This window comes from Dermacentor albipictus, chromosome 1 (genome assembly GCF_038994185.2).
Source record: "Dermacentor albipictus isolate Rhodes 1998 colony chromosome 1, USDA_Dalb.pri_finalv2, whole genome shotgun sequence".
NCBI classification, from domain to species: Eukaryota; Metazoa; Arthropoda; class Arachnida; order Ixodida; family Ixodidae; genus Dermacentor; species Dermacentor albipictus.
This window is the reverse complement of record NC_091821.1, coordinates 215169981-215189150: the sequence shown is the minus strand read 5'-3', so window position 1 is coordinate 215189150 and position 19170 is coordinate 215169981. Positions and strand designations below refer to the sequence as shown.

The following is a 19170-nucleotide window of genomic DNA, read 5'->3' as shown; positions in this document are numbered from 1 at the left end:
CGACGTGAATCCCTCCACGGTGAGCTCGGTGCGGAACTTTGAACAGAAGAGCTCCGCCTTGCAGGTGCTTCGCGAAGCCTTCCTGGACGCCACCGACCACGACGACGGTCGGACATCGAGGACCGGATCGACGATGATGACGACTGGTACCAAAGAACTGTACATAATAAATTGTGATGCGTATACTGTGGCTTGTGTGCCGGTGACTTGCTGGGGCTTACCGGCCTGACCGTGTATGACCTCGCAAGAACTTGGCGAAACTTATCTAGGCGAAACTTAGTATGAGCATTGTTAAGCCATGCATAACCTCGTAACACTTAGCAAAACCTAGCAACGCTTGGTATGAGCCTAGCCAAGCCATGATAACCTCACAAAACGTAGCATAAGAAGCCAACAAACAAAGACGCCAAAGAGAACACAGGGGAAAGAAGTGATAAATTAATGGAAATGAAAGTAAATGAAAAAACAACTTACCGCAGGTGGGGAACGATCCCACGTCTTCGCATTACGCATGCAATACTCTACAAATTGAGCTACCTCCAACGCCGTTCTCCCATCCACTTTCTGGGGTATTTATGTGTTACTATTAGAACTAATCCTGGGAGTGCTAGCCAGCGCCATCACTCGCAAACCTTGGCGCCGGATATGGAACATCCTTTCTGCCGCAGGCGTCACGAGTACGCTATCTTTTTGGGTGAAGGCAACTACACGTGGTACCTGAAGGCATCAATGTTGCCGGAGTCGAGACCCTCGTTGTATAAATGAACGAGAAGAAAGGGTGTTAACCGAGGGGCCCGATATTCATTAATCATAGCATAAGAAGTCAACAACAGACACCAAGGAGAACACAGGGGAAATTACTTGTACTTACTAATTGAATTCAACCTAGCAACACTTAGCAAAAGCCAGAACTAGCTCTGCTGTAACCCAGCCTTGCACCACTAGTGCAAACTGCCCACATTCTTTTTCATGTTGCTCTACAATTTTGTCATTGATACTTTACATCTAATTATAATATTTGGAAAGTTGATTAAGACTAATTATGTAATTAGGCAGAATGCAAAAAAATAATAAGGATATCTCCAAGCAACTCCAAACAACATTACCTTGGTTCTGTCCTGCTACATTGCCTTTGCATATTTTTTAATCTTGGTGCATGCTAGTTGGGATACCCTGTATGAAGTATGACCACCATATCAATTTTTTTGCATGACAAACTGCGTAAAATTTTTGGAGCATTGAGGAAATGCCAGTTGATATTACTACTTTCTCAGAAGATTCTACTGTATAATGCACATTTTGCTTCAAACGTGTTATTGTCACTTTATTCAGGGTAATGGAACAAAACAATCAATGAATGATGATACTTTTGCAAAAAACGTACTACTACTGCTACTACTACTACTACTACTACTACTAGTAGTAGTAGTAGTAGTATATTATAATAATCATAATCTCTTCGTTAGATTGCATGTCTGCCTTAAAGTTTATACGTCTCAATCATTCGTAAAATTTAACAGTTAACCTTTCATATGAATACCAACTAGTGCTATCCTAGACATCCTAAATCGTGAAAATAGCGCTTATATGCATATTTTATCTAATTTTATACACAATTCTCCTCACTCTGCTCGGCACTCCGAACAATGGTATGTCCCTTGGGCGCGTACGAATTACATATTTCAAATGGAAGCCTATTATTTGCTGAAAACACACAATAAGTTCGGACTTACTAATGAAAGGCTACGTAAAGTATCTATATAGTGACTCGATAAAAAACTTGCTGTATTTGACTGCCCAGTCTAATATGAATCCAGAAAAGAGCGGGTTCCACTAGAGAGAAGATCATGGTGACCAGCATCCCGAAAAACATGCATCCGGAACACAACAGAGAAAGGAGGCAAGCAAGAGTGCAATCTCTATGTAAGGCCTATGAAGGACCAAAAAAATGGAGAAGTCGATGCACCGACGTTTCAAAGAACAAGAACAGAGCAGCTCAAGCTGTCAGCGTAACCAGCGGCCAGGGAGAAGAGGTAGCAGCGACCTCGGCGAAAACTCCAGAAATCGACTCCGCGGAAGAAACGGCGATAGCTCTGGAGGCCACGACGGGCAAGCGTGAAGATCACATCACAGTCATCACGTACTCGCAAACGGCGTGCAGAAATTACCAAAAGGGCCGCATTTCTAAAGAAGCCCTGAATATCCTCGAGAAAATGGACAATTTTCAACTAATATATATTGTCCGGGGCCCGGGACATGAGTCCCTGGCGGGTAATCTAGCGGCTCACGCCGCTGCCCAAGATCACATTTTCCGGACTATTCCACCGGGTTCACGATTCCCGGTGGACCTGCACGATGGCATCCCGAAAACATACAGCCACATCCTGAGCCACTACAGACTGGGTATAGGAGGGCTTACCTACCCCCGCATCCCAAGCTGACTAGAGAAGCAGCGGTGATCTTCCGCAAACTATTGACCGGCACATTCCCTCACGGCACCCTGCTACACGTACGCCATGTATCCTGCGAGCTACACATACAAGTGCGCGATCTGCTCTGCGCCCGATATCCTCCAGCACATGGTAGGGGAGTGTGGGCGCAACCAATCGATACCACACATAACCGGAAACACCGTCGAGCAGTGGGAGGCCCAGCTGACAAGCCTGAGCCCTGAAGACCAGCATTGTCTGGTGAGCAGGGCCAAGCTATCGGCTCAGGCCCACGGCATGCTGGACTAGGGACGCCGCCCACCTCGTACGACTCCACCGTCAGCTCACTTTTGCAAATAAAGTTTTATTCCTCCTCCTGCCCTGCTGTTTTGTATTTTTTTGTAAAAAAAATGTTTTGTAAAAAAAATACACATGTCGCCTTAAAGCTGTCATTAGACCTCAAGATTGTGGGGCTAGTCAAGCTGCTGTAAATGCAGTTTTTATCCCTATCCCTACCACCTCTGTACAGCTGCACGCGCAAATGTGGTTAATAAATCTATCCTTAACTTTATCCTAAGCGATGTCTGCGAGTACGTGAAGTAAAAAAAAAGAAGAAAGAAGGTATTGTGTTTGTGGCATAGCGCTGAGGAGTGGGTCGCACAGCTGCTGTGCCTGACCAAGCACGTTGCGGCCATCTAGCCAACAGTCGACTCCTCATTCACTCCTGCATTTTGAGTGAGTACGCGGGATATGACATGTGCAATCTCAGAGCGCGCGCGGAAGACGTTCTCGGCGCGAATGACGATTTTCCAATGTGTGGTCTTGCTGTCAACGACACTGCGATATTGCTTGTTTCTGCCGGTTGTTGTGCACGTACACAGATACTAAGAAAAAAAAGGAATATATCAACATATTTACGATTAGAATCGGTCGCTTTCCTGTCATCCCACAGCTAAGCAAGACTCTCCCCGTTATTACCTTCCATGGTGTCCTCTTCCACCAAAAACAATGACACTGTCTTCTGTGGCAATCGATGCATGGCACGCCCTTTCATCCCACATGTCCGGTAATCTTTCCCAATTGCCAGTTTCAGTGCTCATGACGAACGTAGTTTTTGTTGCGACCATTTCGCCACTTTTCCTGTTGAATGTTGAGTAGCCACCTGCTGGAAGAATGGTTTCCGTTAAGGCAGCTTGCCAAGCTAAGAACTTCACATTGGCCTAGTTGGTGTTTACTGCATATCATATTGACCGCAAATAAAGACGGGGACAGAGGGAGAGAACACATAACTCTAAGTACCACCCGTGCTGTTTATGTGTTCTCTCCCTCTGTCCCCGTCTTTATTTGCGGTCAATATGATATGCCAAGCTAATGCCGAGTGAAGAATAAGCCAAAAGCCGCCGAGCAGGGTATCTTGGCAAAGGACTGGCAAAAAAGTTTTTGCATATACATAGTAAAGCGCAATACTTAATAGGATATGTTATGTAGGGAATATCAGCCTCCACCAATAAAAAATTAAACTATGGGGTTTTACGTGCCAAAACCACTGATTATGAGGCACGCCGTAGTGGGGGGCTTCGGATATGTGGACCACCTGGGGTTCTTTAACGTACACCTAACTCTATGTACACGGGTGTTTTCGCATTTCGACCCCATCGAAATGCGGCTGCCTTGGCCGGGATTCGATTCCGTGACAGTCTCCACCATGAGATAGTACTATATTGCCAAAAGGTTGACTTGAAATGCACTGTAACTTTCCTTGCTAATAAAAACGGACTTTATCAAGAAAAATGCTCATTAAAGATCTCGACTGCCGGTGAATGAACTTCGGATAGTCGACGGCGATTTTGGACGCATAGAGCTATATGGTGATAGCGTACCCGTAACAAAGATGACGTCGTTAACGTAAGCAGCTGCATGGTAGTTTCGAGGCTCTGGCATGGCGTTCACCAGCGTCCACCGATCCTTCAACGGATGGTATTTCAGGACAGCCGAACCTAGAGTGCAACAAGATGGACGTGTAATTTTAGTCGCGCGCCGCTTGCGCGCCGCGTTGCCTCTGTACCTGAGCCCATCGGGTTTCGGGGGTCCAGTCCGCCCACAACCAAGATCACCGGGAAGCGTGGGTCGCACGGCTGCTGTGTCTTTTCGAGCATGCGCAGTTTGGCCGACATCCACGCGGGCGCCACACGTAGTCCTAAGGCACTCCTGCATTTAGAGGGCGACGCACGCTGGTTCTCAGACCGCGCAATTGGCGATTTTCCAAGCATGGTCTCACTGTCGCAACGATACTGCACCGATGCCTGCCGGATTTGCGTGCTGCTACAGACAGCGGCAGTTTACGCAGGCACTCGCACCGAATGCTGCAGTTGCCGTTTCGTTGTGTTAAATTTCGGATAGAAGGCGTACGCAGGTGCTGTGATGGCCCGGGCATCGAAAAAATTATTCAGATCCCACGCACTGTAGGAATCGATGTAAGAGAAGTTTAAGTGCTGGTTGCTTTAATTGGCGATAATTAGCGGTGATGTTGACGGCGAAAGCTTAATTTCTTCAAAGTTTAGTCTAACACGAGAGTGGTGAGTTGATGTTAAACGTTACTTTGCGTACACCGCTGCTGATTGTTTACACAGAGCACACAGGGAGAGGTGTTTGCTTGAGGCGTTGTTGTGCGCCATATTTCATGAGGTCTGAGGGGGTTGAACATAGTCATTACCTCACATGGCAGAGCGCATCGTGGCAGAAGTATTAAGCTCGAATTGGATTATGGGGCTGTACGAGCCAAAACCACAATTGGATTATGGGGCACGCCGTAGTGGCGGTCTCCTGATTACTTTTGACACCGTGACGCTCTTTAACGTGTCGCAAAATCTAAGTGCGCGTGTCTTTTCTATTTCGCCCCCGTCGACATGCGGCTGCCGCGGTCGGGATCAAATCCGCGACCTCTAGCAATGCCATAGCCCCAAAGCTATCGCGGAGGGCACAGAAGTGATGGTCGACCGCTTCCGTATTGTTGCCCAGACCTTGTAGTGGGCTTTACTTAATGCGGCTATGCTTGTGCACGCCCTGCGTAAGTCGCCCGCTTGACATATGTGCATGATGTTTATTTTTCAGAAATAGCAGGAACTTACTGTACCGTACCTTGAACTTAAGCTTATCCTCTTTTCCTGCAACCGATGTCGTATAGTAGTAGGTTTTCCTTGCCTTCTCACGTCACCTTCTCCTCCGCCCCGTCCTTGTATGGGAACTGCCTCTTCGCCTCCCTCCTCTCTACAGTTCTATCTACGTCCCCTCTGGATTCGCACGTTAGAAGAACGGGGCGCGCTGCAGTTAATGCAATGCTTTTGATGGAGGCCACGGATAATTACAGCTGTCAAGAGGCTAATGAGGCGACGTCCGGGGAGCTCCAGAAGGCATCGTGCACATTCGACGCGGTGGGGTCCAAACGAGTTTCTCGCGTCGCCTTTCCTCTCTATATTTAAGAAAATTGCAATTTGAAATTGAATACAATTACCTTCCAATTTCTTATCCTTTCATAAGCAAACGTTTTCCTCTAAGGAAAAAAATAAATGTCTCTAAAATAAAATTTGTTTACTTTAATTTCTCGTACAATTTCAACTTTACCCTCATGTACACTTTTTCTCTAAAGCTTTAGTTTTATCTCCTCCAATACGTTTAACTAAAATTTCTTGTTCAGTCCCCCGTAGTCAGTACGAGCTATGATAGAGGGAGCAAGCAAGCAAGCTTCTCGCCCCGCTTCGACAGTTTAGTTACAGCGAAGGCATAATAGCTCTTCTTGGACGAGGAGCCGTCCGAGGCGATGACAGACGGCAAGCCATCTCTAGCGTCGAGCAGGTCTCTTCGCACTTGGGGCCCTAGTGCTATGGTGTAAGGCTCGCCTCGTCGACATTGAGGTATCCGGCTCCTGTTTCTACAACAGCGATCCCACGGATTCCGACATCGACTTCACTGTCGTGGAAGGCAAACGACTGAAGAGGAAATACTGCAGGACAACGATCAAAGACGTGAGTGAGCAAGGCTCTACCGGACCACTAGCTTACTCCGACTTACGCGATTGTACATGTGCCTGTCGACGTCTCCAACAATTTAAATTCGGTTTATAGGCAGATTCTGAATACCTATCTTGATAATGCGGCTAATTAACGAACTACGGTTCAACCACAGGAAAAACATAGTTACGGTGGAAGTAGCGACGAAGGCCGCCCTGGGAACACTGAAAGCCATGAGAATACTAGGACATGTAGAAGTGCGCTCGTTCATTGGCAGGCTGGTCGCACTATAGGTTAGGTGTCATTTCCGATGTCGTCGTTGACTACGGCGACGAAGAATTTCAAAAGCTTCCGTCTTCAACCGTGAAGATCATCGACTTTCAGCGCTTCGGCCGCTCGACGAGCGTCAAGCTTCTATTCGGGGGAGACACTCTGCCTGAGCATGCCAAGGGGGGCTACGTGGGGCACGCGGTGCGTCCTTATGTGCCTCGATCAATGCAATGTCGCAAGTGCTTAATGTTAGTAGGCCATGTCAGCGCTGCCTGCACAGGCAAGAGTGCAAGCCTCCGCCGTGCAGGCGCCCATGACATATCTTTACACCCTGTCAAAGAGATGAAGTGCCCAAATTTCGATGGATCACGCAAGGCGAATTCCAAGGATTGCCCGAAACAGTAAAAAGGGTTTAAAATATTGAACCGGATGAGCAACACCAGCATGTCACACAAAGAGGCGGCAGCATCAGTGCACCAGAGGAGGAAGCGCCTGCTTTGTCGACGTAGACAAGCTGTAGAAACAAACGAGAGCTGCCTGGCTTATATTGCGCAGGCCTAGCAGGACGTCGTTGAATCGGTTTCGTTTGATCTTCCCGAGACATTGCATCAAGCGAGCAACGCAATCCAGGGCTCCAATGCATGGCCACGCTTGCCGCCGGGAAGAAGAGCCTCGGAATGTCAGAACGAACAACGACAGTGCGCTGAGACATCCCTATCGGACTCTGCCATCAAATCCACGTTGCAGCAAATGATTGACGCTCTGCAGCTGCGCTTGTCTGGTTTCAGTACGCCAGTGGCGCGGACAACTTCGAAAATAATGGACGCTATATAGACAGTTTCCCCGCAACCGCTGTCGTATAGCAGTAGGGTTTCCTTGGCTTCTCACGTCACCCCCCCCCCCCCCCCCCCCCCCTCTTTGTATGGGAAGTGCCTCTTCACCTCCCTCTTCTCTACCGTTCTATCTACGTCCCCTCTGGACTCGCACGTTAATAGAAAGGGAAGCCATGCAGTTTATGCAATGTTTTGAGGGGGCGGGGGGTCACGGATGATTACAGCTTTCCAGAGGCTAATGTGGCGACGTTCAGGGAGCTCCAGAGGGCATTGTGCACATTCGATGCGGTGGGATCTAAACGAGTTTATATCGTTGCCTTTCTTCTTTGACTCGCTCCTGTCACCCCGACGCGGTGTGCCAGGCAGCAGCATCCACAACATCCACAAAAGCTACAGCAGCAGCAGCGGGAAAGTCGAAGGAAGAGGCAAAGAAAGCTTCGCTATAAAAAGCATTGACGTGAATCCCAATGCACACGCTTTCACAAAAACTACCGTGGCAGGGCGCATCCTAGACTGTGGCACGCACCCGCTGGTTGTATTGAAATAAGCTGCAACGATGTGGTTGGTGATAGGCCCGCGCACGTATAAACATAGATGCCTCCGGCGCCATATACGGCGGACGTTCTGAAAGTAAGTTTCGTCATTTTTTTAAAAAGAGAAGATGGTATACCAGGTGAAACAAACAATCACCGTAAGAATCCACGCTCATTGCTGGTTCAGCGACGGAAGGAGCATCAGCGGAGGAGGAATGACGCATGCACAGAGCACCGAAGAAGCGAGAGTAGCAGCATACCGGCGTGCTCGAGGTTATTCGAGTACAAATTACGATGGCAAACAGGGGTGAGCTGACAACGTGTTCGCTGTTATCCGATATGAATGGCCACCTGTCCCCTGAACTTTCCAAAAACAAAGCTGAGGTGGAGCAGGCTGTCCGATACTTCGTTAGAAATACAATTGAACATGGGGTTTTTACGTGCCAAAACCACAATCTGATGATGAGGCAAGCCGTAGTGGGGGATTCCGGAAATTTGGGCTACCTGGGGGTCTTTGACGTGCACCTAAACCAAAGTACACGTGTGTTTGCACATTTCGCCCCCCATCGAAATGCGGCCGCCGTGGTCGGGATTCGATCCTGCGATCTCGTGCTGAGCAGCACAACACCATAGCCACTAAGCAACCGTGGCAGGCGCGACAGTTCCTTCTATAGTAGGGCACCGAGTTTTCCCGGAGTGGTTTCTTCAAACTGATTGCACGCTACGATAAATGTCTCACTGTCGGTGGTGACTATGTAGAAAAATAGTGCAAGGTGTATAGTTAATGATGCCATGGTGTATTTTTTTCTGTCAATAAAGTTTCCGCGTGAACATAAATGATGAAACTTATTTTCGGAACGTCCCTCGTACATCAACTGTATTTTAGTATGCTCCTCGAGCGGCGAGCTGCTGCTAAGTTACGAATATATAGGAGGAGAATGCGGAAATAAATGTTGGGGTTTAACGTCCAGAAATTGCATAGTGCACATTGGTTATGAGGGTCGCCTTTGTGGAGGGCTCCGGAATAGTTTTCACGACACCTGAGGTTCTTTAACGTGCACCAAAAGCACGATACAGGAGCGTGTTTGCATTCGAGAGTACTGAATTGAGCACGGTAACCGAATGAAAAAAAAAAACATTCTCACGCATCACCGTCTGTCGGTAAACTCCCTCCTCATTTGCCTGCCTGTTTAGTTCGTGCTCCGAGAAATCTGCGCACTTATGTACTAGGCGCTTTATAAGAGCGCAGGGAAACTTGTATCGCGTGTAATTTGACTTCATTTGGGTCCTGAAAGCTGTATGCATAGTAAAAATTGCAGTGTTCGGGATTTTCTATTACCACAGTGTGTACATATATATATATATATATATATATATATATATATATATATATATATATATATATATATATATATATATATATATATATTCCTTGCGAAATCTGCGGTGTCAGAAATGACGTTGGGCAGCGGACATTGTGGAGATATCTACTGCTTTACAGCGGTTTTCTTAATATTGGCAACATTCGTGATGTAGCTTCCGCGGCCGTAAGACATATCCAATCAGCGTTAGAGTTACGTCATGCAGAAGTGAGTAGGAATACTGATAAAGTACGAGATAAGGTAATAAATGACAGCTAAACGTGGTGTCGAAGCGGCACCCGCAATTTTGTGCACCTATTAGCTTATCCATATACGCGGTGACGTCGTCTCATTACCTAGCTGCTTAAAAATACATCTTTTAAATAAGTTAGTTAAGAATCTAAGTTCGGGATATTGCGAAATCATAGTGTTTTTGTTCCATATACGCAATTTTAATATTGCATTTTCATGTTGGACATATTGAAGTTTCAGTGCAGCTTAAGTAGTTTTTTTTTCTTTAAACTTTCTTTTAAAATGTTCCGACATTTCCCGCTTTGTCGGGCGAAGTTGAACGTTACCGTATATCTACACATGCGCATCTTCTCAAATACGGTGCATATGAACATATGCGACCCCGCAAGAATCTTTCGAAGGCGTGCCTCTACTCGGCGTCATGTTTAATGCCGAGCTCACGAGAAATAAATAACGCGACATTGTGCGGCTAGCGAGCACTGTCACGGACGGCGAGACGATTGCACGGAGCTTGGCGCGTCACTTACTTTGTTTTCAGGAAGGAGCTGCCCATGTGCAGCAGCATCCCAAGGTTCGGGTCCATGTCTGCGCGCAGCGTTGTGTAGTGCGCGTACTTTCTCTCGCCAGGTTCGCCGGCACCGCAGTAAGCGTTCAGGGTGGTTGTTGAAGGTTTACTGGGCGGCCACTTCTGCACGTCAGCGTGGAAGCGCAGTTCATTGACTCACGATTTTAATGGCTGTTACGTGCGCGGTGCATGCTGTTTCAGGCCTGTGTATGGTTGACCTGGCGTACTTTTTACTCCTCAGGTTTTCGAAGCGCCGGCAGATATAGAAGACCATCTGAATGGTTGCGACCGGAACTATTGCTATCATTCGCGCATTGCACAGGGGGTATTAGATATATACGGTACGTGCTGAAGCGCAGCCACATGTGGTGGTGCGCAGGATAATCTCCACGGCTGCCCGCAGATTCCCTGTTGTTGTATTGGAACGCTCTATTTACGTCACTGCCAGCATGTGCAATTTGCCTCATTTTCATTTTAGGTCAACGTAATTATAGCTCTCCTTTCGCTGGTGGTGGAGTGTGTAATTGCGCAGGCAACATGTAAGCACTTTGATATACGTAGATTTACTACCGGCTCAGACGACGATGTAAGAACACGTCATTAAAAGTTTTGTGCTTCCTAAAACCTGTAGGCGTCGCGTGACACTATAAGTGCGAGAGACAAAAAGGAACGAGAACGGGCACCTGGCTAGGTGCCTGCCTTCCAGTAATCACTATAGCCGCACAATGGTAAAGAAGCGATTATTTCTGGAAGGACTAACTGCGCTTATGGTGTCCCTCACCTCGATGCACACCGGCGCTAAGTCCCTCGGGCATGTGTGCGGCCAATGAGGCATTGAGGTTTGTCGAGAGGCGACAACTTTCGAAGGGCCGTACCGCACCTGCAAACGTCAGTAACGGACATTATCCCAGTGAAGGTGCGGACGCCATCGATTCGGTAGATACTTTTCGCTATGCTTATGTCTACAGAATGACTTACGTTTTTGTTGTAGTACTGTAGGGTGCCGTTTCGGTACTGTCGATACGCCCTCTGGATGACTGTGGCAGCGTACCAACGCTCTTGTGGAGTCGCTGTGCTTCCAGGCTGCGAAGAGCGTAAACAAATCCGAGGACATCTAAGCACTTCTTATCATCTTCATCTTCACTTCTTCTTCATCTAAGCACTTCTCGACTCCACGGAGCCACCGTGGAGTCGAGGAAGCGTGCGTGCCTCGCACCGCGGAGGCATGAGTTCAATTCCCACCCAGATCGAAATTTTCTTTTACATGTCATTGATTTAAGTTGTTTGCAGGAACCTCCTGAGAAATTTGACGTCAATCCGAGCATTTCTGATGTGCTTTTACTCTTTTACTTTTGGTACCATCTCTCGGTCACGCCGACGGATATTTGTTCAGTGGGGCATATAATGCTTTCGCATTAAAAACGAAAATAGGGTGACGTAAATAGTTCTGTGGTCATTTTACAGTGCGACATTTCATAACTTGTGCTGGGGCATAAAATATATTGTGATATACCGTCAAATACAATCCTACCGTATACAGACCTAAATGAGGAAGGACGAACGGCTAGAATATTCAACCGGGAAGAGATTTGATCCCATATCTCGCGTCGCGCGGGGGCAGGGTGCCATGTGGTGAGGCAAGTGGCGATTCTTCCGGAGACTAGTGAACTCACCCACGGACAGCTCTTCAGAACCGTACAGTCCTGAGGCAGCACCACGGCAGCGAATCCGGCAAGGGCCTTGGGCGTCTTGGTGCACCTGATGAAGCTGAGCTGTATGCGGTCGAAAACGATCACGTCCTCGGTCGGGTTGTTCATCTCGTCCTGGCCGCCCACCAGGTACACCTCATAGCCTGTAGGTCGCGGAGAACGCTCGCTCTCAGATTTCAGCGACGGAGTATGCATTGGAAAGTGTTAATGGAGTCGTACAGAGAGAGAGAGAGAGAGAGAGAGGGAGAGAGGGGGGGGGGGGGGGCAGGTTGGCGTTGAGCCTCTGTCGTTGCGCGCTGATGAGCCGTAACTTAGCGACTTCGGTCGACGGTAGTATCTTTTTTCCCTCTGAGTAAGTGCGACCTGTTAACCCAGCAAAATTGACTTCTGTGCGCTTTGTACTTCGGACTTTCTAAGAAGAGGAAAACATTTATTTTTTACGCTACTGTGGTACTGTAATCGAGCAAGTAAGCCTTATAGATTTAGAAAATTATGGCCGGAACTCTCTTAAGGGGAGATATCGTGGTGCGAAGCATTATATAGTGGCTCTTATTTGCGCATTTGCAAGCGAAACGTTCTTGCTTTTCTTCTTGTTAGATTAGGGTAGCTCTGTCTATCCCTGACTCTTCTGGCGCATGATGTTGACGCAACGCTCACGTTCTTTGGTCGAGACATGTTTGCAGCCCGAAAGCAGTAGCAGCTCTGGAGATTGTCCAATCATCGCACCAATGGGTGCGCGCCAGTTTCGCCGCAGATGCGCCTCTAGCGCGTGAAGGAGAGGAGCTTCGGACTTCATTGCGGTTGATGTGGCCTTCATGCCCAAAGGACCGAGGACCCCTAAATCATCGTATGGTCAGGTGACTCACTTTATGTGAACCCTTACTACATAGATAATATAGAATGGCAATTTTCAAACTCCTAATTTAGTTTATCACTTCACACGTCACAAAACCAAGAAACTGAGTCTTATTTTAAATTTCATTGCATATATCTTACATTGCATATAATATATATCATATATATGGCATTTCATTGCACATATCTTCACAATTTATCATCATTATATACATTATTAAGTCTAGTTTAAGATCGTAGCGTTATTTTGCTGGATTTATAAGCGAAAAAATGTTTTTTTAGGTGAACCGAAAAATTGAAAATGACTTTGCGTGAACCTGCTGAGCGCTTCCCATGTAATACTTCGCATTAAAAACGTTAGAATTGTTGTCCAACGTTTACAGCGTTTTTGGTGTAACCCCTCTTTTGCAGGTGCCCACTGCGTTAAGGTAAGAAAACAGGTTCATGGACCACTTGATGTTCACTCGCTCAGCACCTTACTTCATGACAGAGAATAAAAAATCGCGCAAGTGGCACGAGGCAGCAGAAAGATGGGACACCATGAATTGTAAACGTACAGCTGAAGGGTCCAGTGTAAACTCCCAAACGCTCACTCAAGACCCCACATGCTCGAACCGAGCGAGCCTTTAATGAAGACACGGTGTCTCCGAGTGCTTCATTGTAAACGCAGGCGAGATAATTTTTTAGAAGTGTTCGTGCCTCGCTGTTCCAAACACCGCCATTTTGTGCTACCTTCATTTGCAATGAAGTCTCCTGTTAAGCGTGCACCACCTCACTATGATTTACAATGCGGTGAAGCTCAACCAAAATTTAGGCGAGATGACTTGACAAATAACGCCTACTAGACGGCACAAGAAAGGAATAATTTGAGCATTTTAAATTAGTTTTGATTTACAATGTGTAAAATGTTTGCTCAACGAGTCTTTTCTCTGAAAATTGCGCCGACGGGGTGGTGATCGCGCTGTAAGCACTTCACCTCAGCATCTGCGGCAGCTGCATTTTGGCGCCGGCCATCTTTGCAGTCAGGCTGTTTGGAAGTTGTGTAAATGAGCTTTCTGTAGACAGCTATACTCACCTGTTTTGACGACTCGAACAGAGTGCATGGGGCCGGGCAAGGAGGCGCGTCGCTCCCAGCTGCCCTGTGCCACTCGGAGCACGTCGATGCGGTTGGTGCACTCTAACGGCCGTATGTCTACAATGCCACCCACCAGCCAGATGTCGCGCTGCAAGGGCACGGCTGAGCAGAAGGCCCTCTTCCTCGGCATGGGCGAGTGAGTGACCCAGCTGCACAGCATACGACGCCTGTTATTACGCCTCCGTCACCACACTCACAGAAAGAGCGCTCCCACCAAGTACTGGTCGCAGTCATTGCATTCTTCATCGCATAAATGAAAAAAAAAATGAGAAAGAAATGAGTAGTTTGCGGCGATATTTAAATTTTCGAAATGATTCAGGAGACCTCTACCTGGATCTATCTATCTATCTATCTATCTATCTATCTATCTATCTATCTATCTATCTATCTATCTATCTATCTATCTATCTATCTATCTATCTATCTATCTATCTATCTATCTATCTATCTATCTATCTATCTATCTATCTATCTATCTATCTATCTATCTATCTATCTATCTATCTATCTATCTATCTATCTATCTATCTATCTATCTATCTATCTATCTATCTATCTATCTATCTATCTATCTATCTATCTATCTATCTATCTATCTATCTATCTATCTATCTATCTATCTATCTATCTATCTATCTATCTATCTATCTATCTATCTATCTATCTATCTATCTATCTATCTATCTATCTATCTATCTAATCGATCGATCGATCGATCGATCGGTCGGTCGGTCGGTCGGTTGGTCGGTCCGTCCGTCCGTCCGTCTGTTCATTTTAGGTACGAAGAATGTGCCGTTGAATGCGGCACATACCGTCTGCGATGTACCACTATGATTTTTAATGGCTGGTTTATGTTACAAGGACAACCTGCGTGGATGCAGCGCGCTTTATTCAATCACTTAATAACAGTGACTCCACCTCAGCAACTGCCAGACGCTTTTTACGTCGATATTTACGTGTCTGTTCGAGGGTCGAAGACGTAGGTCGAGTCCTGAAGGTTGGAGCCGTTGTAGTCGCGAGTAACACCTCCCAAGATCCAGATGCGGTTGTCGAGCGTGACGGCCGCCATGCCCATGAGTCCCACGGGCATCGGGTGAACGAGCGTCCACTGGTCCGCCTTGGTGGAATAAACCTCCGCACTGTGCAGAGTTCTGTCGCCGGGCCATCATGCCAGTAAGGCTGAGCGGAGGTTAGCCCGCGTTAATTTGCAAAAGAGTCGCCTCGGCCACAATTTACCGGCGCAGCTGATCAATAATGGCGTGGATTTGTGCTATATCAACTTTATGTGGCAACGAAGGTGAAGCTACGGAGGCAAAGCGCGCGCAAGTAAGAGCGCTCCTGGAAAAAGTCCCACATTTTCATATATAAACATCTTATATACAATAACGCGCCGGAGTGGTGTAGTGGCTTTGGCATTGCGCTGCTCAGCCCGAGGGCGCGGGATTGAATCACGGCCGCGGCGACCACATTTAGATGGGGGCGAAATGCAAAAACGCCCAGGTACCATGCATTGGGTGCACGTTAAAGAACTCCAAGTGGTCAAAATTAATCGGAGTCCCCTACTCCGGCGTGCCTCATAATCATGATCACGTAAAACCCCATAATCATTTTTATTTACAATATGAACAGAAGAGCAAATGCACTCCTGAGTGTTAAATTTGACTTATTTCTCTGCTTTTCTCTTCGGCGTTCGAGCAAGTCTGAAACCGTCGCACGTGGGTGCTACGCTGATTCAGTATTTGTGAAGCTAAACGCGTTGTCAAATGAACAACATATGTGCAGACGCTCCAAACTCCGTTTAGGCTGGATGCTAGATGACGGATTGTGCCGAGGGTCAAGATAATTTTTTCGTTTGGCGCAAATGCGACATCTTTAGATTCATATCATGAGAAGCCAACAAAGACACCAGGGAAAACATAGGGGAAATTACTTCTACTTACCAAGTGAATTAAAGAAATTATAAATTAATGGCAACGAAAGTGGATGAAAAAACTTGCCGCAGGTGGCGAACTATCCCACGTCTTCGCATTACGCGTGCGATGCTCTAACCAATTGAGCTACCGCGGCGCCGCTTTCCCATCCACTTCCTTGGGTATTTATGTGTTACTACTAGACCTAACCTTGGGAGTGTTAGCCAGCGCCACCGCTTGGTGGGATCGTTCCCCACCTGCGGCAAGTTGTTTTTTCATCCACTTTCGTTGCCATTAATTTATAATTTCTTTAATTCGCTTGGTAAGTACAAGTAATTTCCCCTATGTTTTCCTTGGTGTCCTTGTTGGCTTCACATGATATGATTAATAAAATCGGGCTCCTCGGTTAACCCCCTTTCTTCTTGATCTTTAGATTAATGTAATAGGAAAGGGATTGACTCAACGAAGAGCTTCTTAAGTGCGTCAACTAAAGGGAGATATTGACTTTGGCCTCATCAGGGTGTGTACCAAGTTGACATTTCCGAATTCTCTGAGTTTTACAGGTTTTCCCTGAGTGGCTTCGCAAAACTCCCCGAGTGACGCGGAACTTTGTTTTCGTCAAGACAGGCTGATACTATGTCGCCCGATGCTGTCACTCTCTAGCAAGCATGCTAAAAAACGACTTAATCCATTTTGAATAGTAAGGAGTATCATTTACTTTATTTAAAAAAATCTGAAGCGAGGGGCTAGTAAAATGCACAGCGAAGAAAATAACTTTGAAAAAGATGGTAAAACTCATTGCAAATCGAGTGGAACATTCTCAAATACGAACAAAAATGAGATGCATACATAAACAAATGTTTTCGAATATCCAAGTCACGAATTATGATCGACTGTCGATACATATGTGTGAACCATAGGTGGTGCTTGAGACTCCACTGAAAGTAAATCAAGGTGACAGAATGATTCTTTGAGCATTTTATGGTGAGTCATTATAATTACAAAGTAACTTAATATTTGAATATTGTAAGGCTAGTCATGCTACGCTTCTTCACAAAAAGGATTAAATCCTCCGCTCGAATTACACGCACAAGTTATTCATTAGCCTCAAGCAATTCAAGAAAGAAAAAAATATATATATTTCAAGGTAGCTACCGACATGCGCCACATCAAGCGTCACGTAAAACATGGTAGTGCCTTCACCAAAGCTAGACTCTGTAACGATACATACCACTCTGAAGCAAAATGGAAGTAATTTAGGTTATCAGAATGTTAAATTTGCCGTAAGCTTAATGTTCATGCTCTATTTATTGCTACCACTGCACAGAAATGGCAAAAATATGTTGCGTCTACGAATGTGGCCGCCGTGACTGAAGGTGATATGAGCTACTTTTCTCAATTTATAGCAACCTAATTGGTGTGAGGCCCGAACTTTGTCACAAATGAGATTCTCAACAGCTGGTGTGTCAACCTCAACTCTCCTGACATACTCTCAGCCCACGCACGACGCCTCAGTGTTGCGTTTCACTGCGTTAAAGAATTTATTTCGGTTTGGATGAGGGACACCTGCATTCCGGCGTCAGCCAACACTTTCTTTTTTGTGCTCAAGCTCCTTGAAAAAAGCCGCGCAGGCTTCCTTTCCCATTCATTACTCAATGCGTAGGTCCTGTCTGTTCTCGTCCTCCTTCCACCGCGCGTTCGCCCCACGGACCATTTGAAGCGTCCTCTTCGACAGGTGTACTGTCAGCGTCTGATTTTTCGGACTCCCTAAGGGCCGTGAAAACGTCCGTAAAATCGGGCTGTCCAAAAAAAAAATGAATGCATGTCTTTTACTGCCATCAAAGGCTCAAATCGCCACAGGCACATCTGAAAAGGACTACCAGTACGCTTATTAGGCATATCGGTGCCCGTACTGTGACAGGAGATGGCGAATGGACGCGTGTATAATTAAGGAAAAGATACTGTGTCCCGTGACAATTGCCCCTTCCCACGCTTGTTATGCTTCACCGCGTAAAATTTCTGTATTGAGGCAAAGCTGACTTTTGAAAACCGGCATAATGCAACGCGTTGTACTTTCCGAGCTTCGAAGCCAGTCGCGAGGAACACAAACACAGAGTCAATGCCATTGCTTACAGCGGCGAATTATTTCAATGAAAAACACGGCGCCGAATGGCAAGAAGCTTAATAAGGAACGTTGAAGCAGCTAGGCCTAGCGTTTACCACGGTGGCGAGGTAATCAAAACGGCGGCAGTGGTGGCTTTGATTAATGCCGTTTGGTACGTGCGGTCAGGGCAAAAAGTCCGGAAAATAGGACGGCGAAAGGATCTTGCTTCCGAAATTTTAGACGTTCTTAGACATTGACTCTATGGGGTACGTGATGGTGCCGCGGAGCCGTCGGGCGTCCAGAAAGTCGGCAGCAGACGACACGGCGTCAAAAGACGATTCGTTACGATTCCTCTCTGTTACGCGAGCCAGCATTACTGCGACTTTCGTTCCCTTGCAATAAAGTTACAGCTAATTTTCCCTGATAAAACCACAATTTCCCTGAGTTTTCCCCGAGTATTTCCAGACTATTCAAAATCCCTGAGAATTCCCGGCTTTCCCGGTTGGTAGACACCCTGCTCATACAGCACATTTAAATGAAGCTGAAAACAGTACAAGTGGCCACCAGGACAGCAACCATATCAACCCTACGGCAGTATTTCTTTGTTTTTAATGAGTATGGTGTGGCTACGAGGTCGCTGAAACGTAATCTTATTCCTTCCCTGGAAAGTGGCTTACCTTCGAGCAATGTCCATGCCACCGAAGACGATCATACGGTCGGACCATCCGACGGCGGCATGGTAGGCGCGCTCGCAGTGCATATCGGCCAGCTTGCGCCAGCTTCGTTTGCGAAGGCTGAACAGAAACGCCTTATTGGAGGGCTGCATGTGGCCGCTGCTCGTCACGCACAGTGGGTCCAGGCCGCCTGCATGATGGTCACCGTGACCAGTCACGCGTGTGAATTCGTTGTATTGGCAATCGGCAGGCAAAAATTGGGAAAGAATCTATCTATCTATCTATCTATCTATCTATCTATCTATCTATCTATCTATCTGTCTGTCTGTCTGTCTGTCTGTCTGTCTGTCTGTCTGTCTGTCTGTCTGTCTGTCTGTCTGTCTGTCTGTCTGTCTGTCTGTCTGTCTGTCTGTCTGTCTGTCTGTCTGTCTGTCTGTCTGTCTGTCTGTCTGTCTGTCTGTCTGTCTGTCTGTCTGTCTGTCTGTCTGTCTGTCTGTCTGTCTGTCTGTCTGTCTGTCTGTCTGTCTGTCTGT

The 19170-nt window shown here is 46.7% G+C and overlaps 1 protein-coding gene across 3 annotated transcripts in view; it reads right to left on the bottom strand.

Moving 5' to 3' along the window:
- The window catches only part of LOC139054184 (alpha-scruin-like), a 46502-nt gene that overhangs the window by 4956 nt on the left and 22376 nt on the right, over positions 1-19170 (bottom strand). The window contains exons 6-15 of one of the 3 annotated variants that reach the window (XM_070530853.1): positions 18641-18827; positions 14906-15100; positions 13890-14098; positions 11924-12102; positions 11229-11333; positions 11032-11130; positions 10213-10373; positions 4495-4637; positions 4310-4426; positions 3408-3594 (exon numbers count right to left, since the gene is read on the bottom strand). In XM_070530853.1, coding sequence (XP_070386954.1) covers positions 3408-3594; positions 4310-4426; positions 4495-4637; positions 10213-10373; positions 11032-11130; positions 11229-11333; positions 11924-12102; positions 13890-14098; positions 14906-15100; positions 18641-18827 — 1582 coding nt within the window. The remainder of the gene's footprint in view (positions 1-3407; positions 3595-4309; positions 4427-4494; positions 4638-10212; positions 10374-11031; positions 11131-11228; positions 11334-11923; positions 12103-13889; positions 14099-14905; positions 15101-18640; positions 18828-19170) is intronic. The other 2 variants (XM_070530854.1, XM_070530855.1) reach the window with 2 other exon arrangements.